The sequence below is a fragment of the Callithrix jacchus genome, chromosome 7 (genome assembly GCF_049354715.1).
Source record: "Callithrix jacchus isolate 240 chromosome 7, calJac240_pri, whole genome shotgun sequence".
NCBI lineage: Eukaryota > Metazoa > Chordata > Mammalia > Primates > Cebidae > Callithrix > Callithrix jacchus.
Genome location: NC_133508.1, coordinates 15,848,421 through 15,871,103, shown reverse-complemented (window position 1 = coordinate 15,871,103; position 22,683 = coordinate 15,848,421). Strand labels below are relative to the sequence as shown.

Here is a 22,683-nt window from a genome sequence, read left to right as displayed (position 1 = left end):
GGCTCATGCCTATAATCCCAGCACTTTGGGAGGCCAAGGCGGGTGGATCACGAGGTCAAGAGATTGAGACCATCCTGGTCAACAAGGTGAAACCCTGTCTCTACTGAAAATAAAAGATTAGCTGGGCATGGTGGTGTGCACCTGTAGTCCCAGCTACTCGGGAGGCTGAGGCAGGAGAATTGCTTGAACCCAGAAGGCGGAGGTTGCGGTGAGCCGAGATCGTGCCATTGCACTCCAGTCTGGGAAACAGCGAAACTCCGTTTCAAAAAAAAAATACAAAATTGGACAGGCGTGGTGGCGCATGCCTGTAATGCCAGCTACTCGGGAGGCTGAGGCAGGAGAAGTGCTTGAACCTGGGAGGTGGAGGTTGCAGTGAGCGGAGATGGTGCCATTGCATTCCAGCGTGGGCAACAAGAGTGAAACTCTGTTTCAAAAAAATAAAAATAAATACTAAATTGTTAAGGCTAATTAGTGATCATTAAATGCAGTGGTTTGAGTGATCATTAAATGCAGTGGTTTGAGTGATCATTATTTTTCTCTAAATTTTAAAATACCTTAGCATTAAATCCTGTGTAATATTTTTAGTAAACATTGTATTTATTCATTTAGCTCACTATTCTGGTGGTAATAATGGTTCAGTCAGCCAAAAGCCTACAGTTGCTTAACCCTTATGATAAAGCATAATTTCAAACAAGAAAGAATTCTGATCCACAGCCTGGAATGTTTTCCTTTAGGCCATTGTGAGAGCTGCAATATAAATTATTATTGCTGATTGGTAAGCTGCATATTCTAACTTGCATTCAGGTATTTATTTCTTCATTGTGTGTGTATGCTTATATAAACACATATATATATTCACATATACACACACATATCCAGTGGATTCTTGGATGGATAAAATGCAGATATAAAACATAAACCAGCTGGCTACCGTGACTCACGCCTGTAATCCCTACACTTTGAGAGGCCGAAGCGGGTGGATCACTTGAGGTCAGGAGTTTGAGACCTGGCCAATATGACAAAATCCTGTCTCTACTAAAAATACAAAAATTAGCCAGGCATGGTGGTGTGCGCCTGTAATCCCAGCTACTTGGGAGGCTGAGGCAGGAGAATCACTTGAACCTGGGAGGTGGAAGTTGCAGTGAGCCAAGATTACACCACTGCACTTCAGGCTGGGTGACAGAGCAAGTCTCTGCCCCAAAAAACAAAACAAAACCCATAAACCTGGGCAGCATGCGTGGCTCACACCTGTAATCCCAGCACTTTGGAAGGCCAAGGCAGGCAGATCCTTGAGTCTAGGAGTTCGAGACTAGCCTGGGCAACATGTTGAAACCCGTCTACAAAAAATACAAAAAAATTTAGCTGGTCGCGGTGGTGCATGCCTGTAGTCCCAGATGCTTGGGAGGCTGAGGTGGGAGAATCGCTTGAGTCTGGTAGGTGGAGGTTGCAGGGAGCCAAGATAGTGCCATTGCACTCCAGCCTGGGTAACAGAGTGAAAGCCCGTTGCAAGTAAATAAATAAAATATAAACCTTTTTCTTTTTTCCATTGGACTCATAGTATTGGGCCACTTGCTCCATGAATCTTTGAATTGGCAATTTTCTTTTTGCTGTGAATTTTGTCACATCCCACGAAGTAGCTTAATTAGTAATCCTTTGCTGTCATTGCTACTTTCCTTGAGACACCATTTCTAGTAGCTTAAGAGATTTTTTTAGGTTATGCAGCCTTTAAGAATACTAACTGGTAGGTCACAGCTCACAGGGCCCAGTCTTAGCTCTCATCTCTGGCTTCCTAAGAAATAGCACCAAAGGCACCCCGAAGAAATTTGAGTGGGATAGAATGGTAATGGTTTGGAAGGTTCTGGATTTAAAAATTATGCTTTTGGAAAAGTTGTGCTATTATTTTTCAACCTTTTAAAAACATTTGTATTGGTTAGTTTTTTCCCTCCTAATGTATTTTGAAAACTTTGTAATTTGAATTAGTTAATTTAGTTTAGACAGTCTTGCTCTGTCATTCCGGCTCAAGTGCAGTTGTGCAATCATGGCTCACTGTAGCTTTGACACCCTGGGCTCAAGTGATCTTCCTGACTCAGCCTCCTGAATAACTGGGATTTACCTGGCTAATTTTTAAATTCTTTTGTAGAGACAGAATCCTACTATATTGCTGAGGCTGAAAACTTTTTTTTTTAATTTAAAATTTTGTTTTTGAGATGGAGTTTCGCTCTTGTTGCCCAGGCTGGGCAGATCAATGGCATGATCTGGACTCACTGTAACCTCAGCCTTCCGGGTTCAAGCGATTCTCTGGTCTCAACCTCCCAAGTAGCTGGGATTACAGGCAGGCATGTGCCACCATGCCTGGCTAATTTTGTATATTTAGTAAAGATGGGGTTTCACCCTGTTGGTCATACTGGTCTCAAATCCTGATGTCGAATAATCCACCTGCCTCAGCCTCCTAAACTGCTGGAATTATAGGCATGAGCCACCATGCCCAGCCCTGAAAACTTTTTAAACAGTAAAGTTGTAAGACTGTTAGGAGGGACTAGGTGCAGTGGCTTACATCTGTAATCCCAGCAGTTTAAGGAAGCTGAGACGGGCAAATCTCTTGAGGTCAGGAGTTCGAGAGCAGCCTGGCCAACATGGTGGAAATCGTCTCTACTAAAAACACAGAATTTAGCTGGGCGTTGTGGTGTGCAACTATAATTTTTGGTATTTGAGAGGGTGAGACATGAGAATTTCTTGAACCCAGGAGGCAGACGTTGCAGTGAGCTGAGATGGCACCACTACACTCCAGCCTGAGCCACAGAACAAGACTCTGTCTCAAAAAGAAAAAAAAGAGAAATAGAAAAAGGAGAAAGACAGACTGATATAAGGAACACCATATACCCTTCATCTGGATTTACAAGGTTAATACTTTGCAGCTCTCTTCCTCTTTCTCTGTTTGTAGAACCATCTCTCCACTCCAGACCATTTGAGAGTAAAGTTACAGACTCCATGGTACTTCATGCCAAATCCTTCCGTCTGTGTCTCTTGAGAATAAGAACATTCTCCCGTACAGTTCTCATACTCAGGAAGTTTAGTGTTGATACAGTAGTTAGCTGGTACGCAGTTCATGCTCACATTTCTCCAGTTCTTCCCATAGTGCCCTCCATAGCCTGTGGAAATAGGAGAACAGGGGCCTCCAGGATTTATTTGAGGGTCACGCATTGCATTCAGTCAGTCAGGCTTAAAGGGTAGAATCTTCTGCTTCTTTGTCCTCACATTGATGGTTTTGATGAGTCCAGTTGTTTTACAGAATATTCCCCCATTTGGAATTATCTCATTGTTTCTTCATGTCTGCGTTGGTTTTTTTTTTTATTTCCATGCCTGGAAACTTTTAGACTTTTGAGACTCTGCCTACAACAGATTTGTAGAAAATGTAGAACTGTTTTTCTGTGTTTTTAAAATCTTTTTTAGGCAGAGGAATATTTTCAGTGGAACAAATTACCCTGTGGAATTACTTCCAAAAACAGAATTCCGCTTAACACAATTAGCATTAAGCCGTCTACCATGTGGTTTGGAGAAAGAACCAGAAAAACAAATGTAATTGTGAGGTAAGAAACCAATGTCATAGGTTTTCTGAGATAAACTTTGTTTTGAGTAAACTGTCTGATTTTATTTCATTTAGGCACGGTCTAGCCTAAGCCCAAGAATATAATTATTATAATTAATTTCTTAAAACTTTAAACTGAGGGGATGCTACTTCTAAACCAGTTGCATTCCCATCAGCTGGTGTATCCTGAGGTTCCCTCTAGGCAGGTTGATGAAATGGTTGGAGACTGAGGGCATCTGAGTTCCTGGCTCAGAGTAAAAAACTGATGTCATAGAGAACAGAACCCTTGGCGAAGCAGAGGAGTGACTATAACGATCACAATATTTTAGCAACGTTTCCTTAACTTTGGCCATTCAGAATGTCGGCAGCAGGTTCCTCCATCCCTTCCTCCCTCTCCCCCCCCCTTTCTTCTGTTGTTGTTGTTTTTTTCTTTAGAGTCTCACTCTGTCGCCCAGGCTGGAGTGAAGTGGCACAATCTCAGCTCACTAGAACCTCCACCTCCTGGTTCAAGCGATTCTGCTGCCTCAGCCTCCCTAGTAGCCGGGATTACAGGCACACGCCACCATGCCTGGCTAACTTTTTGTATTTTCAGTAGAGACAGGGTTGCATCATTTTGGCCAGGCTGGTCTCAAACTCCTGAGGTCAGGCAATCAGCCCACCTTGGCCTCCCAAAGTGCTGGGATTACAGGCGTGAGCCATTGCGCCCAGTCTACAGCAGGTTTCCACTTGCTGGAAAAAGTTCCCTGCTATCCCAAGAAGAAATTCCTGATTTAGGGAGATTTCAGGACATGTGCTTCTGAAGCGAGCCCATTAGGGTGGTTTCATGCTAGAATAGCCTAAATGAAAAGGGCGAAAGTTTAGAACTTGGTTTAGTTTTGCGCAGTGACCTTTATACTTTTTCATTTTCCTTTAGGACTGGAGAGAGTTCCTACAGAGCTTGTTTTTCTTTTCACTCCTCCTACAGTGAGGTAAGAGGATCTCATGTACTCATAACCCTTACCCTCAGTGTTCTGCAGCCTTGGTGTTTGACAGTAGTCCCCTGACCCTCAGAAGCATGTTCCTATGTAAGTTTCATTTCCTTTCATTTTTTTTCCCTAAATGTAGTTGATACTCCTTATTCATGGATTCTGTTTTTTTTTTTTTTTTATCCCCCGAGATGATGTTTCAGTCTGTCACCCAGGCTGGAGTGCAGTGGTGTGATCTCTGCTCACTGCAACCTCTGCCTCCTAGGTTCAAGTGATTCTCCTGTCTCAGCCTCCTGAGTAGCTGGGACTACAGGCACCCAACACCATGCCCAGCTAAAAGTTTTATAGTTTTAGCAGAGACAAGGTTTCACCATGTTGGCCAGGCTGGTTTTGAACTCCTAACCTTAGGTAATCTGCCCTTGTCGGCCTCCCAAAGTGCTGGGATTACAGGCATAAGCCACTGCGCCTGGCTTCATGGATTCCGTTTTTATGTGTTGGCCTACTCACTGAAACTGACCCTTTAACTCCAGTATCAATATTTTTAGTGCTTTTGTGATCATTTGTGGACACGTGGAGAGTGGTAAAAAATTTGAGTCACCTGATGCACACATTCCCAGTTCAGGTCGAATAAGGCAACTCTCTCCCTTTTTCTTTGAGTTCTCATTCTGTCAAGTATATTAGTCTGTTCTCCTGCTGCTCTAAAGACATACCTGAGACTGGGTAATTTATAAAGGAAAGAGGTTTAATTAATCACAGTTCCGCAGGGCTGTGGAAGCCTTAGGAAATTTACAATAATAGCAAACACATCCTTCTTCACATGCTGGAAGCAAGGAGAAGTGCAGAGCAAAGGCTGGGGAAAGCCCCCTTATAAAACCATCAGATCTTCTGAGAACTCCCTGTCATTAGAACATTATGGAGGTAGCAGCCCCTATGATTCAGTTACCTCCCAACAGGTCCCTCCTATGACACCAGGATGATGAAAACTACAGTTCAAGATGAGATTTGGGTGGGGACACAGCCATACCATATTGAAAGTATCCTTTTTGGCTGGGTGCGGTGGCTCACACCTGTAATCTCAGCACTTTGGGAGGCTGAGGCGGGTGGATCATCTGACGTCAGGAGTTTGAGACCAGCATGGAGAAACCCCGACTCTACTAAAAATACAAAATTAGCTGAGTGTGGTGATGCATGCCTATAATCCCAGCTACTTGGGAGGCTGAGGCAGGAGAATCGCTTGAACCCAGAAGGTGGAGGTTGTGGTGAGCCGAGATCGTGCCATTGCACTCCAGCCTGGGCAACAAGAGTGAAATTACATCTCAAAAAAAGTGTCCTTTTTGTCATCTATGAAGTGCCATGTTTTTCACATTTTTGTGCTTTTTGTTGGTGATCTTGTTATTTAAAATGGTGACTAAGCATTATACTGAAGTTCTATCCAGTGTTCCTAAATGTGGAAAGAATGTAATGTGCCTTCTAGAGAAAATATGTATGTTAGATAGGCATGAGTTATAGGGCTACTGGCCATGAGTTCAAAGTTAATGAACCAAAGTATATGTTAAATGAGGTCTCTTTCAACAGAAACACACATAAAACAAGGTTATGTATTAATTGGCTGATGAAAACTATGTCAACAAAAGCTGGCAGGAACCCTGTATTTTCCCCTAGCAGCAATGGTTCAGTATTCGCTAATTGACTATTTATGGTGACTCTATAGAGTATAACTACTGGGAATAAAGAGAATTTTCTGTATCGATACCTCATTTTAAGGCAGGCATTTGATAAAAGGGAGTCAACTTGTATAAGTGAGGGGGGTGCTCCTTTAATGTGTCTTATCTCCTTGGGGCCACTTCACCTCTGAAAAGTAGTAGTGAACCATTTCTGGTACAAGCTTGTCTTTACTTTTTTTATCCTTTATTCTCTTCAAAAGTCTCAGATTTCTACTAGCTTCAACTTTGTGCAAATAAAATAGGCGCTGGGCAGGCAGATAATGGCTTTTATTTGCATGCCTGCTCTGAAGGTACAAAAGATATTATGAGAAATATCTGAAGAGTAGATCTTCCTGCTTTTCCCGTCTTAAAGTAGACCTTTTATTTTTATGTAGAGTTATTGGCAGTTCTTCAGTTCCTGCCTCTTTGAATTTGGTGGGATACTAATAATTACATTGGGTCCTAGTTTGCCTTACCATTTGCAGAAGGGGATAAAAGTCTTTGTGTTCTCATTATCAACTTAGTAATGTATGATTTTATTGACTGTTTCACCAGGTACCAAGCTAAGCACTTTACATGTGTAATCTCATTTATACTTTTAAATGAAGAATCTAAGATTAGAGACATTAGGTAACTTGACTGAGATCACAAGCTCACCAAGGTCTAATAAGAGACAAAGCTGAAGTTCCTCTAGGTTGTAGAAACATGTTAAGGAATAGTGACAGAGTTCCTCTGTTTAGCATTCTGAACTTTGCAGAAAATCAAGGTATTCATGAAGCTTTTGCATGTAATTGTTTGTTTAGAATTAATCATTGGGAGAGGTAGTCTACGTGCAATCTTTCAACCCCCACTGGCCACATAAGGATGGAACAGTTCCTTATTGAGAGAGCAAGAGAAGTGGGTGAGCACACAGCCTGCAGCAGCTCAGTGCCTTATGTGGAAACATCTTTGCTTCATACTTGATGTGTGTTCCTTTGTTCTGCTTAAGCCTGTGTGTCAGTGGCCCTTAGGCACACCTCAGCTGCCTGCATTTCAGACAGCATGGGTGGGGGTTCCTTCCTGTGTGACAGGAGAAGGGTGCTTGTAAGCAGGTTGACCTATGTTGGTTGCAGGGAGGGACGCGCTGGTCACTGGGGACCAGTGCACATTGTTGGACTTGATCTTATTTGGTCTGTTCTCAGTAAGTGAAGCATTGTTCCATCCGGTGCTGGACTGCACTGTTTTCCTTGGTGACTCTGATACCAAGATAACAGTGAGCAGTGTTTGGATCCTTCACTGGGATTGGTGACCAGTGCCTAGTGTTGTGCCCAATAAGAATGAACCATTTGAACAAATCAGGTAACCTCAAAGGTGTAATTCTCTTTGCATCGTTAATGATTATTTGTAGGAGGAAATAAGTGCAATTCTTTTGTTGTTCTTTTTTAGAGATGGGGTCTGTGTTGCCCAGGCTGGCCTCAAATCCTGGGCTTAAGCAATCCTCCTGCCTCAGCCTTGAGAAGCTGGAACTATAGACACGTACCGCTGTGCCCAGCTAAGAAATGCAATTCTAAAACCTTGTTTTTTGTGTATATTACAGTTAATGCCTAGCTAAATTCTAACTCATTTGAAAGGGGATTTGTTAAACATGAGCAGCTGACCTTCTTGGAAAGGAAAGCAATATACTGAAAAAAAAAATACAGAATCTTTGTGTCCCATTAGTGATTCTGAGCTTTTACTGTGGATCAGAATCACCTGGGAAACATTTAAATTTACTGATTTCTAAGGCCACTAGCATTCAGTGTTCAAGAGATCTTTGAAGGAAGGCCTGGGAATTGGGTGTTTCTTCCCCCAAGAGGTCCCTAGTGACCCCACATGCAGCCAGCGTTGAAAACCACAGCTGTCAGAGTTCTGCTTCTCTTTCCCCAGCCTCCTGTTATCTCCCCTAACAATCCCCCTTTCACTGTAGAGATTGTTGATCCATGGGATTTTCCTTTTTCTAGATTAAAGATTTCTTGAGTTACATCTGCCCTGTGAATGCTTATCCAAATGTCATTCCAGTTGGCACAACTATGGATAAAGTTGTCGAAATGTGAGTATTCACTGCTCGTGGGACTTGTGTGTCTCCCTTTGTGGCTCTTGGCTAGGATACAAAGGAGAGTTTGCCTCAGTGTTTTCAAATCTAGAATCTGTTTGTTGGGACATTTCTGAACTGATACTTCTATCCATTTCTTCCTGTAGTTTTCCTTTACTTCACTTTGTGGCAGAAGGTATAGGTAGTGTTGTCAGCTTCTCCTGGGTTGCAACGCAGCTCTGCCATTTACTAACAGTGCCACAGGAACTTGACCAGATCACTTCTCTGAGCTAGTCCTTTTGAATCAGCAAAATAGGAATATTGGTGCCTACTTGTTGGGCTTCTCAAATACGAAAAAAATAATACAGGGAAGAAAGAAAAGCACCTAGCAGCATGCCAAGTAGGTCATCAAGTGTCTATTGAATGGATAACTGAAAGCCAAAGGAGAGGTGCTATAGCATTATGGATATCTTTTATTATAGTGTTACCATTTTCTCACCTCTTCCTTGGGTTTCATTTACTCATTCATGAATGGTTTTGTTTTTGTTTTTGAGACAGGGTCTCTCTCTCTCACCCAGGCTGGAGTACAGTGGGGTGATCTCTGCTCACTGTAACCTCCACCTCCTGGGTTCAAGCAATTCTCCTATCTCATTCTCCCAAGTAGCTGGGACTACAGGTGTGTGCCACCACACTTGGCTAACTTTTATATTTTTAGGAGAGATGGGGTTTTACCATGTTGACTAGGCTGGTCTTGAACTCCAGAACTCAAGTGATCAACACTCTGAAAGTGTTGGGATTACAGGCATGAGCCACTGCACCTGGCCCATCAATGATTTCTTTAGTGCCAGCCATATGGTGGGCATGGAACTTGGGATCCAAGTTGCCTAAGACACACCCTGTCCTAGCACAGGTCCGGTCTCCTGGAGAGGTCAAGGGCAAAGGCAGGCATGCTGCACACAACCTGCAATGGATGCAGGAAGGAATGAGGCCCCATGTCAGGGAGTCTGCCTTGCAGATCCCGATGGGGACACACAGGACCAGGCTTGCAGATGACGATGGAAAGGAGGATGGAGGAACTCTGGAGAGAGTTCTGGGTTGGAAACACAGATTTGGAGTTGGCAGTGCAGGTGAGAACTGAAACCTGAGGGCAGAAGAAGTCACCAGGAGCGAAAAGAGGGATCACAGAGCTGAGGCCAAAACCCTGGGCAGCACATTTAAGGGAGGAGTGAAGGAGGAGGAGCTGGGCCAAGATGGAGAGAGTGGCCCAAACAGCAGGATGAGAGCAAAGGAAAGGGTAAGCAGAAGGTGCCCATGGCAGTGTCTTGAGAAGTCACATAATATGGGGACTACCAGTTATCCCGTTACCTTGGTCGTTAGGTCACTTGTGTGTGCTCAGTGAGAGCAATTTTAGTAAACTTGGGAGTTACAAGTGAGATTTCAGTTGAGAAATGGGAACAAGTGAGGAAATGGAAAATACTGAGGACAGGCTATAGAGAAAGTTTGACAGCGAAGGGAAAGTTAGAGGCAACAGAAATGGGGAGGCTTGATCTTAAAATAGCTGGGACTTAAATATGCCTGTGGAACTAAACTTGAATATACATAAACTTGGATGTGCTTAGCAATCACTTGAGGTGCTTGTTAAAATGCATATTCCCCCATCCTCCTGTTTTTTTTTTGAGACAGAGCCTGGCTCTGTCATTCAGACTGGAGTGCAGTGGTGCGACCTCAGCTCACTGCAACCTCCACCTCCCTGGTTCCAGTGATTCTCCTGCCTAAGCCTTGAGTAGCTGAGATTACAGGCACCCACCACCACATCTGGCTAAATTTTGTATTTTTAGTAGAGATGGGGGTCTCACCATGTTGGCCAGGCTGGTCTTGAACTCCTAACCTCAAATGACCCACCAGTCTCAGCCTCCCAAAGTGCTGGGACTACAGATGTGAGCCACTGTGCCCTGCCCCCATCCTGCATTTCTAGCAGGCAATTCTGTTCTAGGTAGGTCGGGGAAGATGACCTTACTTTGAAAAGTTATCCCAGGAGAATAGCTGAAACGACTGTAAACAGACACGGACAACTCCTGGAAGGGCTGAAGGGATGGATCCAAAGAACAGCTGTGGGAACAGGGGTGAGGATATAAAATGAGGGTGGCTGTAAATAAGTCTCAGGTTGGGCACTTCATGGCCCTGTTCATATGGTATGTTGTAGATCATCCTAAAGGCTTCCAGGAATCTGCCAGGAGGAGGCAGTTGGCAGTGAGGTCTTCGAAAGGGGTAGGACACCTTCAAATCTTATTTCTCTGCCTTTTTGCATTTAGTTTGTGTCTTAGTTTTCAGCCTAAGGACCTGGAATGATGAGATAAATCTGTGGACATTTCTGTGAAATATGAGTAAGCCCTACTGAAACAGGGAAGGGGAGCAGGTAGTTATACTGTATCCCAAACGCCAAAGGATGTCACTGTATTAACAGGTTTTCAGGATAGAGACCTGCTTTTTTGCAATGCAGGAGCAAAGATCTAAGTTTTGCTTTAGTCTACTAAAGCTATAACAGTAAGATAAGCATCTACCAGGTTGCATTTAAGTGCTTATATTTACCACTTTATTAAGTCGAAGTGATTTTTAACTATGACATCAGTTTAGAACTGCTTTCAATCCTCCAAAATGGTTGTGTGATTTCCCTTATAGTCAAGATTTTGTTAAAGACACGGGGATCCAAATTAAAAAACAAAAATAAAAAAATTTTGCACTATCAATGATGCTTAACTTCTAACAGCTTCCCCAAAAGGAAAAATCAAATATTCTGATTCATTTCAGCTTAAAGCCTTTATGCCGGTCTTCCCAAAGTATGGAGCCACAGTATAAACCACTGGGAAAACTGAAGAGAGCTAGAACAGTCCACCAAGACTCAGGTAAGAAAAGATGGTCCTGGGTTTAGAGGGGTGGGCTTCCGGCAAACACTGCTTTCCAGAGAGCTCGGGCCTTGGACACAGTGGACCTGGGACTCACCACAAGCCAGACTTGTCACACTCTCAGGAAAGTACTTTGCCTTCCTGTCTTCAGCCTGTAAAATCAAGTCTGCTCTCGCTCCCTGGGTTAAAACAAGTGGTAGAGACTGTGCCATCATATGTGGTGTTCTCAGCTTTCTAGCAATATGCCCTAAGACTAGTAGAGGCCATAGAGTGGCTGGTTTGTTATCTTTGAACATTTTCTTAAGATACTCGTGAATGCTGACAATGGAAACTTTTCATCAAGCTGATCAGTAGTGTTTATAGAGATGGAATTTTCTCTATACTTTATACCTTTTTTCATTGGTATTTTCATATTATCCTTGGCTTAAAGTAAAGCTGTATCTTGCAGTCTAGGGATTCCAAATACAGTCGTTAGATATCTTAGTCACCTTAAGCCCTAAGATCAGTTCCAAGTCCTAACACTGGACTTTTAAAAATGAGGTTGGGCCTGTGTATTGGCAGACCCTTCTCTGGGCCTAGCTTCACATTGGAAATGTGGGAACTATGACGGTCTGTTATATGAGTGCTTTGCCCTATCATTTAAGTGGATTATTATGACACCAGACTCAGCAGTTGGACAAGAAGTTGCCATACACAGTAGTCTCGGGTGCATTTAATTTCCTCCTTAGGTTAGGTATCATTAGAAGATGGGAAAATATTTGTTTTTCCAAGTAAGATTTTTTCATTTTAATAATACTTAAAAATCAGGAGAATGAATTTTGTATTTTAAGTTTTTGACACATAATGTTGTTTTTTCAGTATTTTGCTTTAAAGTTGATTTAACTTGGGTTTCCCCAGTGTCTGCTGCAACCTTGTGTACAAAACAGATGTCAATAAGATGCTCATAGAAGAAAAACCTTAATAAAAAGCAGTTTAATTTTAAGTCAGCCAGCTCACTAAGCATCTATTTGCAGAGCACACAGGCTTTGCAAACCTGGCTGATGAACAGAAATCAGCTGTAGAACTTAAAAATCAAATTATTTGGTCCTATCTTCTTTGGGGATTCAGTAGGTCTGGAATAAGATAGAGAAACCTGTGCTTTTTTTTTTTTTTTTTTTGCATATGATTGTAATGATCAGCCAGGCTTACATATAGAGCAGAGTGACTGCTCTATATTCTTTACTAATAGTCTAGCATTATAAAAAGTTGAAGGATGGTAAATTGTTCAGCGTCTCCCAAGAAGGTATTTTCCCTCTGAAGAGTGGCCTCCCTATTCCTTCCAATTCCAAGAATTAAAAATGTAGGTAAATGCTACAAACTGGTTCCCTTTGCTTTGTTTCCTATAAACCTGTTTTGTTTGTCCCACAGAGGAGGAAGATGATGATCTCTTTGATTATCCTCTGCCAATACCTTTAAGGCACAAGGTTTCATACCAGAACACTTTTCACCCTGAGGCATTTTCAATGACTGCAGCATCTGAAAACCAGCCTGAAAAACAGAGACAGAGCCCAGGATGCTGCAGAGCAGAGAGCATGCAAAGCTCTCGTTTCACAAACTTTGTAGATTGTGAAGAATCCAACAGCGAAAGTGAAGAAGAATCAGAAATCCCAGCTTCACTGCCAGGAGATCTGGGCTCTGTACTTCACCAGCAAAAGGCTGATGGGGATGTACCGCAGTGGGAAGTATTCTTTAAAAGAAATGATGAAATCACAGATGAGAGTTTGGAAAACTTCCCTTCTTCCATAGAGGCAGGAGGATCTCAGTCACCAAAGCTTTTCAGTGACTCTGATGGAGAATCAACCCACATCTCCTCCCAGAATTCTTCCCAGTCAACACACATAACGGAACAAGGAAGTCAAGGCTGGGACAGCCAATCTGATACTGTTTTGCTATCTTCCCAAGAGAAAAACAGTGGGGCTGTTACTTCCTTGGACCAAGATGAATACAGACCAATAATCAAAGAGAAGATTCCTGCCTCTCTCATGGATCAAAATGTAATTTGCCCAAAGGATACTTGTTCTGATTTGAAGAGCAGAGATCAAGATGTAACAATAGTTCCTAGTCCTGGAGAACCAGCTACTGTAAGCATGGAGAAACACATACCTGAGGAAAAAAGTTTGCTAAATCTTAGCACAAATGTAGATTCCCAGAGCTCTTCTGATTTTGAAGTTCCCTCAACTCCAGAAGCTGAGCTACCTAAACGAGAGCATTTACAATATTTGTATGAGAAGCTGGCAACTGGTGAGAGTATAGTAGTCAAAAAAAGAAAATGCTCACTCTTAGATATTTAATAATTCAAAGTGCTTCAACCTAGAGCAACCACTAAAAAACCTGCACAGAGGTGACAGTCAATATTACAACAGAGAAAATGTAATACTTAAAAATGTTCAAATAACCTGGCTGGGTATGGTGGCTCATACCTGTAATCCCAGCACTTTGGGAAGCTGAGGTAGGCGATCACTTGAGCTCAGGAGTTTGAGACCAGCCTTGCCAACACAGTGAGATGTTTCTCTACTTACAATAAAGTAAAGCCAGGTGTGGTGGGCTACTCAGGAGGCTGAGGCGATCACTTGAGCCCAGAAGACAGAGGCCGCAGTGAGCCATGATTGTGCCACTGCACTGCAGCCTGGGTGACAGAGCATGATCCTGTTTTAAAAAGGAAAGGAGAAGGCTAGGCATAGTGGCGCATGCCTTTAATCCCAGCACTTTGGGAGGATGAGGCGGGTGGCTCACCTGATGTCAGAGTTCAAGAGCAGCCTGGCCAATATGGTAAAACCCTGTTTATACTGAAGATGGAAAAACAAAAACAAAACTCGGTATGATGGTGCCTGTAATCCCAGCTACTCGGAAGGCTGAGGCAGAAGAATCACTTGAATCCGGGAGGTTGCAGTGAGCCAAGAATGTGCCATTGCACTCCAGCCTGGGCAACAAGAGCGAAACTCTGTCTCAAAAAAAAAAAAAAAAAGGCAAGTAAGATGGTAGAACTAAACCCATACATATCAATTATTATATTAAATGTAAATAGTCTAAGCACATCAATGACAAGAGAGACGGGAAAAAAACATAACCCAATGATCTGCCAACTATAAAGAAACTCAATTCAAGTGACATAAGTAGGTTAACAGGATGGAAAAAAGACCATGTAAACAAAGATGGAGTGGCTACATAATGGACAATTTCCTAATTACAAAAGGTCTAATTCACCAAGAAGACAAAATAATCCTAAATGTACATGCACCTAACAGCAGCTCCAAAAATTTATGAAGCTAGAACAACTGAAAAGAGAAACTAATGTACAATTACATCCCTCCTTAGTAACAACTAGTATGTATACAGTACATCAGTAAGAAAATAGAACTGAACATCACCATAAACTGACTGTTAAACTGACATTTATAAAGCAGTTCACCCCAAAACAGCAGAATGTATCTCCTGAAGTACACACGGAACATTTGGCATGACAGACCACATCTTTGACAGAATTTACCTTGGCTCTATTATGATAAACTGACGGCTATAGTAAAATCAGCACCTTATTTATCCCCAAAGATGTTAAATCACTTAACCTTGATATGAATATGGTGGCAAAACTAAAAGTGAACAATTAGAATATAAAAGAAAATGCTCAAGAATGAAATGGTGGCCAGGCACAGTAGCTCATGCCTGCAATCCCAGTACTTTGGGAGGCTTGTTTGAGCTCAAGGTTTTGAGTCCAGCCTGGGCAATACAGGGAGACCCTGTCTCTACAAAATGTTAGCTAGGCATGGTGGTATACACCTGGAGTCCTAGCTATCCGGAAGGCTTAGGTGGGAGGATCGATGAGCCCAGGAGGTTGAAGCTGCAGTGAGCTAATTGTGCCCAACCTGGACAACAAAGCAAGATCCCGTCTCAAGAAAAAGAATTTAAAATACTAAAGCATATGTGTGTTCTGTGAGTCATTCAACATCCTTGAAGTCCATCAATAGGTTAGGCTTTTGTGTTACATATGAGGAGATTAACAAGTTTTAAGAAATATTCACGAACATTGGTATTCTGACATTTCACAGATTATGGATGCAAAAGCAGAGACATCACTTAACACAATTTGCAGATCAGTAAACTAACACTTGATATGTGTTATCATGATGCTGCACAGTAATCAGACCAAAAAGAAGTACTGGAGCTACCAGACTAAGTAGGGTAACAATTAAGACTCAGAGTTAAGACATAGCTGACACATTTGTATATATTCCCTGATAATTAAGACTTAGTTTTAACAGTGTACCTTATGATCCAAAAAATGCCTGTAAACATTCCTCTGAATATATTCCTGGTATTTTATAATCATATTCTTACATACTGCTACATATAAAAGTCTGGCCATTATAAATGCTGGCTGAATAAAGGCTTAAACACAATAACAGACTTGATCAAGAAACTGATAGTGATTACCAGAAATTACATTTGGTGCTTACTCTGATCATGCTCTTTTTTACATACTACATATGAACTCCTTTAATAATTTTCACAGCCAGCCTTTGAGGTAGATACATCTCTAATCCTCACGTCCAAATGAGAAGATGAAGGCACAGAGGTTAGTTCACATAACTGAGGCATAGGCAAAATTCAAACACAGGCAGTCTGGCTTCAGAATCCACGCTCTCAACTACTATATTGTCTCTCCAAAAGAGTATAAACATGAGCAGGACTCATTGTAGCCGCTACTTTCTTTTTACTTCAATAATCATAAATTGTACGAGGAAACATCAAAGTTTCTGTTTTTAAAATTTTTTTGAGAGGAGTCTCTGTCACCCAAGCTGGAGTGCAGTGGCCCAATCTCGGCTCACTGCAACCTCTGCCACCTGGTTCAAGTGATTTTCCTGCCTCAACCTCCCCAGTAGCTAGGATTACAGATGTGTGCCACCAAACCTGGCTAATTTTTGTATTTTTAGTAGAGACAGGGTTTCACCATACTGGTCAGGCTGGTCTCAAACTCCTGACCTCTGGTGGTCCCCCCACCTCAGCCTCTGAAAGTGCTGGGATTACAGGCATGAACCACTGTGCCCCGCCGAAACTGAAGTTTCAAAGTAACAAGATATAACCAAAGACACTTGCCAGTCAGCCACATTTACATTGGAGAGGAGTTCTTGGAATAAATGTTTAAGATTGAGACCATCCTGGCTAAGATGGTGAAACCCCATTTCCACTCAAAATATAAAAAACTAGCCAGGCATGCTGACACGTGCCTGTAGTCCCAGCTACTCGGGAGACTGGGGCAGGAGCATTGCTTGAACCTGGGAGATGGAGGTTGCAGTGAGCCAAGATCATGCCACTGCACTCCAGCCTAGGTGACAGAGACTCGGTTTCAAAATAAAAAAAGTTTATGGCCTATTCACTGGTTGATCTTGGCATGTTATCTTAACAGTCTAAGCTTCTTACCTTAGGAGTAATATAGGGATAATACCAACCTGACAGGTTCATGAGAAGCACATGAATACATATAAAAGACATAAAAGACTTCATCAGTGAATATCAGCTCTGAATTCTAAAATTCCTTTGCATTGCCCGGCAGTATTTACCATAGTATGTTTACACACCTGGTGAGTGAGAATGCTCAAGAACTTCTGAAGTATTCACATTACGCCAGCTAAATGTCAAATTATACTTTTATAATAATCAAATGCATGAACCATCACTCCTTGGCCTTTTAGCCAGCATCAAGTGTAATATCAAATGCATGAACCATGAACTATCTTAAAGGGAAAGTAACATTTAAGGCTGGGTGCAGTGGCTCATGCTTGTAATCTCGCACTCAGGGAGGCCGAAGCAGGTGGATCACCTGAGGTCAGGAGTTCAAGACCAGCCTGACCAACATGGAGAAACCCTGTCTCTTCTAAAAAATTAGCCAGGCATGGTGGCACATGCCTGTAATCCCAGCTACTTGGGAGGCAAGAGAATCACTTGAACCTGGGAGGCAGAGGTTGCAGTGAGCCAGATTAGATCATGCCACTGCACTCCAGCCTGGGCAACAAGAGTGAAACTCTGTCAAAAAAAAAAAAAAAAAGGAAAGTAACATTTAAAGGAATTGTTTATAAACCTTTGGTTAATCTTGTTAGCAGGTAATGAGGAATATATCAGTATTTTTCTGCCCTTTTTATAGTCTTACTGGAAATGACTGTAAAACAGAAACAAAGCTAAGCCATGGTAAATAGAATGTCAAATGCCCAACCTATTTTGCTAAGAGAAATTGGTGAACTAAAAGAGAAACAAGTATTGTCTAAATTTCAGATATGGGAGAAAAAGCCTGAGATTACTAAATTATCTATCACAATCCTCTTATGTAGAACCTTAAAATGATGGTATCAATATAATATGTACAGTAGAGTTCCACTTTACAGCTGATCTATTACCTTTGATATTTGTCTTACACTGAAAACAAATTCTGTCATCTTCAAGAAACCAGTATAATGAATAAGCTAAATGTTGACTTTAAATAGTTAAATCCCTTAGTAACTTCCTTTAGTTTCTACTTTCTCACTGCTTAAGTTCAGCATCTGAATAACAAAGATAACCTAAGTACCTAAGATCCTAAAGGCCCATTACATTTTTTTTTTTTTTTTTCAGACAGAGTTTCGCTCTTGTTACCCAGGCTGGAGTGCAATGGCGCGATCTCGGCTCACCGCAACCTCCGCCTCCTGGGTTCAGGCAATTCTCCTGCCTCAGCCTCCTGAGTAGCTGGGATTACAGGCACGCGCCACCATGCCCAGCTCATTTTTGTATTTTTAGTAGAGACGGGGTTTCACCATGTTGACCAGGTTGGTCTCGATCTCTCGACCTCGTGATCCACCCACCTCGGCCTCCCAAAGTGCTGGGATTACAGGCTTGAGCCACTGCGCCCGGCCTACATTCTATTAATAAAACAAAACTACATGTTTACTGAAAATAGTCTCTTTTTTCTTTGCCTTCCAGTTTTACACTTTTGTTCAACACAAAAAAGTGGAGATGATCAAATAACTACATGATAAAACATTGATTTTTTAAAAATCACATCTTTAAACCCGCAAGAATCACAAAGTATGGCCACTGGGGACAACCTGTAAACCTGCGACTCTTTCTTAACATGGACACTATGTGCTGAGTTTTCATAAAACACAAATGCTATTAAGAAAGTATTTTTTTGGGCTGGGCGCGGTGGCTCACGCCTGTAATCCCAGCACTTTGGGAGGCCGACGCGGGTGGATCACAAGGTCAAGAGATCGAGACAATCTTGGTTAACGTGGTGAAACCCGTCTCTATTAAAAACACAAAAAATTAGCTGGGCATGCTGGCACGTGCCTGTAATCCCAGCGACTCAGGAGGCTGAAGCAGGAGAATTGCCTGAACCCATGAGGTGGAGGCTGCGGTGAGCTGAGATGGTGCCATTGCACTCCAGCCTGGGTAACATGAGCAAAACTTCATCTCAAAAAAAAAAAAAAAAAATTTTTTTTTTTTTTTTTTTTTTGTGAGAGTCTGGCTCTGTCACCAAGGCTGGAGTACAGTGGCATGATCTTGGCTCACTGCAACCTCCGCCTCCTGGGTTCATGTGATTCTCCTTGCCTCAACCTCCTGAGTAGCTTGGGAATACAGGCATGTGGCCACCATGACCAGCTAATTTTTGTATTTTCAGCAAAGACAGGGTTTCACCATGTTGGTCAACCTGATCTCAAACTCCTGACCTCAGGTGATCCACCTGCCTCATCCTCCCAAAGTGCTGGGATCACAGGCGTGAGCCACCATGCCCAGCCCCCCATTCTGCAGTTTTGGTTAACAGACTCTGAGGCTACAAACATGAAAACAATTTATCCTATATGTTATGAAAGAGTAAAGTTGTGATAGCAATATAATGAATAAAGTCTAGCTTCTCCCAAGAAAAAGGTAAAGATTACAAAGTACTGCATTCTTGAAGTCAGTTCAATTTTACCCAAGCTTATTTTAGGTAATCAAAGCCTGGAGCAATGAGCTTAGGTAAAAATTAGGAATACTGAAAGCTAGACTTATTTGCTGCATTTATCTTTACTTTTGACAACACGATTAGAAATCTCAGACTCAGACAAGCGTAATTTTTCCTGACTGAGATTTAATACTATGCTGGAACCCTCCCACCCGCTTAAAAACTAATATATTCTATTTTAGTCTTCACAGGTCGACTAATAAAAAGGTCTCGTAATTCAGGCATATACCTTGGCCAAGTTTAGCTTTATCACATCTAAAAAAAATTCATGTATAACACAAGTACCAGTTCAAAAATATAGATTACTTTTTAAGAAGAACATGCAGGAAATATAAAAATAAATCTGGTGGAAAGGAACTGTTACACCTGCTTGAAACTGAGAGGATGTAGTGTTAATGTACATTACAGTATTATTAGGTACAGCTGCTCTCCAGGCAGCTTGTTTTACTGTTTAGACCAGAGGTACTGGACACATTTCCTAATTCATGTTACTAAGAAGCGCCCTTAAAGTGCTTCATTTCCCTTGCTTGGTACTCCAAAAAACCATCCTGGTCCCACTATCCTGTCCTTTCAAAGAAGCATAACAGCTAGCCATTCTGGACTTGTAGAGAGAGCTCTTTGGAGATTTTTCTTCTAGAAGATTAAGAAGTCTTTTAAGAATTACAGGTTCAGACATAGACTCACCACAGCAGTCTAGATTGCTTCAAAATATGAAATGAAGCTGAAATTAATTTTTACATTTAATTGTATATCTTAAATTTCTATATCATTGAGTTGCCAATATTTTAATGAAAAAGTAGAAAATAGAGTATAAAATTCAGTATCACCTATTTATCTCAAATACACATACAGTGAATATTAAAACAGGAATGACAATATAGTAGCAAAAACAGAACTGGTAGATTTGCCCAACAACTCTACTTCTCCGAATTTGAGGTGTATGGCAAGCTGAATGTTTGATCTCTCAGCAATTGTTAAATTATCAGCTTAACACTTTCAAACACTGCAGGAGGCATTTCTCTGTTCACATAGACTTAAGTACATATAAACTGAGCTGTAAATAGTTTGCCTTCCATTAGTTTGGTCTCTAAGCATTAAATATGTAGACTTCAAATCAGTCTGTGAGACCTAGGGACCCTCTCTTCAGAGGCATCAGTAATACATTTGGCAAATGTCTGGAAACACGAATTGTAAATTAACATAGGTATAGTCTTGATAATAAGAGTCCCAAATACATATTTTAAAAAATGTGAACATTAGGAAATAAAATCATAATTATCAGCTCTATTTCCTGAAAATTCAGTTGAGGTAACCTCTGCAAGTCACAGCTCCACATTTACATACAGTTCTGACCCTCTTTTTGGCTGGGCTGTGGTCAACAGAATCTGAAGACAGATCTCCATAACCTGAAGACACAGAAAAAGATATACAGGAGAAAGAGAGTTAAGACAATTTAGAATGAATTTGAGATTTTCTATTATATTAGCTTTATTACTAGTGTTAGAGGGTACTTAAATGCTCAAGACCTTTAGAGTGAGTTAAGTCCCAAGGAAATGTAGTTAGTTCCCTTTGAAATATTTACAAATAAATGTGAATATTCAGAGTCAAATCATAATGAATTGTCTTGAAAGTATGGTGTGGGCTATTAACAGGTAAAGGTTATGTTGTTAGCCCGTATTTGTGAGAAAGGATTTCTGAAATGATGAAACCCACTGGGAATATCTAATACACCTTCATTTCACACAGTATATGAGCATAGTATGTAAGAGCTTAAGCAATGGCAATATGTAAAACGGCATCATTCTTAGACAAAGAAAACATTTATATACTGTCACAATAAAGCAAACAGAATTAAATGTTCTTTTTAAAAGCCAGGTTCAAGTAGGAACAGAATAAATTTTTATGTGATTTAAATAATTTTCAATCTTTTGAATTATATCTCTTGGTAAAAATTTAAAAAGGTAGGCTTATAGTTTTTTTTTTTTTTTTTTGAGACAGGGTCTCTGTCGTCCATGCTGGAGAACAGTGGTGCTATCACGGCTCAAGTGTAGCCTTAACCTCCCTGTCTCAAGCCATCTTCCCGCCTCAGCCTCCCAAGTAGCTGGGACTACAGGCACGTGCCACCACATCTGGCTAGTTTTTTCATATTTTGTAGAACAGGGTTTCGCCATGTTGCCCAGGCTTGTCTTGAATTCCTAGGCCCAAGCTGAAAAGTGCTGGGATTACAGGCAGGAGCCACCATGCTTAGCCCACAATTAAAAACAAATGTTTAAGTAGTATAAAGAAAAGATGGTGTAATAAATGAATCCGTTTCCAAAACTCAAGTTCTGAAAAAAGGAGGCAACATGATGTAGAACCATTCATCAGCCAAAGGTCAGGCAGACCTGGGTTTCTAGTATTAGCTGTCAGATTACTTTTGGACCCTACAACAAACGTAGTGTCTCAAGTTTTCATCTTTAATATTAGTTTGGTTCAGATATCTAAGGTCTCTTCCTAGTCTGATTTAGTTAGTTCTTATATTGAAACTACACCAATGAGACTATTTGAGAAGCATACCTTTCATTTGATAATCAAAAGTCAGCTCTTCTCCAGCATTTATGGTTCTCGTAGAAAACAATGCTATTCGGGGAAGACGAGTATCGAGGTTATCAATGAAAACATTGAACACCTGAAGATTTGGATCGCACTAAAAAGGAACATGAGAAACATTTAAGTAAAAACTGTGTGAACAAACCCTTCCATCTGCCATATAAAATGTTTACTTTCCTAGAGATTTAGTTTAAGTTCCACTGGAAATTAAGTTGCTTATTGCTTAGAGGTCTTTGAGGCATGCGCATTTAAAATATTGTTTTCCCTTAGAAAAATCTGAGACAAGCATAAAATAGAGAAAATAAGAAATCCCTATGTATTCACTATGCAACCTCAACAATTAGAAGACCTGGGCTCTACTATTAGCTGTCAGATTGGCTGTGGACCTTAGGATGACAAACTTAGTGCCTCAGTCTTATTCATCTAGTCCCAACATTTTTTTTCCTGGAGAATTTCAATGCAAATCCCAGATATTATTATTTCACCTGTAACTATTTCAGTAAGGCATATACTTTAAAGAACTAGAATAACTGTGTTATAAAATCAAATGTGGACTACAGAACTCAAATTTTACACTGCACAGAGTTGAACTGCGTAAACTTTTGGTCCAAACTGTTAATATGCAAGAAAAGAGATATAGTGAGTCATATTAAGAAATCAAAACTGTTTAATGGTCCTTGGATAGACTATCTCTATTTTGAGATAGAATATCTCTATCTCAAATTTATCATTAAGAAAAAAATTCTTCTGTGTGTCCTGTTCTCCTAGATGCCTAGCTTGTGTGGTCCTGTGACCTGCAGGTATTGGAGATCCACAGCTAAGACGCCAGGATCCCCTGGAAGCCTAGAAATGGAACTGTTGACATTAGGGATGTGGTCA

The 22,683-nt window shown here is 41.2% G+C and overlaps 2 protein-coding genes across 18 annotated transcripts in view; one reads left to right on the top strand and one right to left on the bottom strand.

Annotated features, from left to right (window-relative positions):
* The window catches only part of DCLRE1C (DNA cross-link repair 1C), a 39,595-nt gene extending 24,431 nt beyond the window's left edge, over positions 1-15,164 (top strand). For all 3 annotated transcript variants that reach the window (XM_035306833.3, XM_078329518.1, XM_002750054.6), the window contains 5 exons: positions 3,451-3,587; positions 4,500-4,554; positions 8,234-8,322; positions 11,113-11,207; positions 12,615-15,164. In XM_035306833.3, coding sequence (XP_035162724.3) covers positions 3,451-3,587; positions 4,500-4,554; positions 8,234-8,322; positions 11,113-11,207; positions 12,615-13,537 — 1,299 coding nt within the window. In that variant the 3' untranslated portion in view covers positions 13,538-15,164. The remainder of the gene's footprint in view (positions 1-3,450; positions 3,588-4,499; positions 4,555-8,233; positions 8,323-11,112; positions 11,208-12,614) is intronic.
* Positions 5,273-22,683, bottom strand: part of SUV39H2 (SUV39H2 histone lysine methyltransferase) — a 41,092-nt gene continuing 23,681 nt past the window's right edge. For 6 of the 15 annotated variants that reach the window (XM_035306832.3, XM_008999969.5, XM_008999971.5 and 3 more), the window contains 3 exons: positions 21,772-21,901; positions 20,560-20,621; positions 5,273-14,187 (listed from right to left, as the gene is read on the bottom strand). In XM_035306832.3, coding sequence (XP_035162723.2) covers positions 14,113-14,187; positions 20,560-20,621; positions 21,772-21,901 — 267 coding nt within the window. In that variant the 3' untranslated portion in view covers positions 5,273-14,112. Of the gene's footprint in view, positions 14,188-20,034; positions 20,622-21,771; positions 21,902-22,683 lie in introns of those variants that run through there. The other 9 variants (XM_078329521.1, XM_078329522.1, XM_002750052.7 and 6 more) reach the window with 4 other exon arrangements.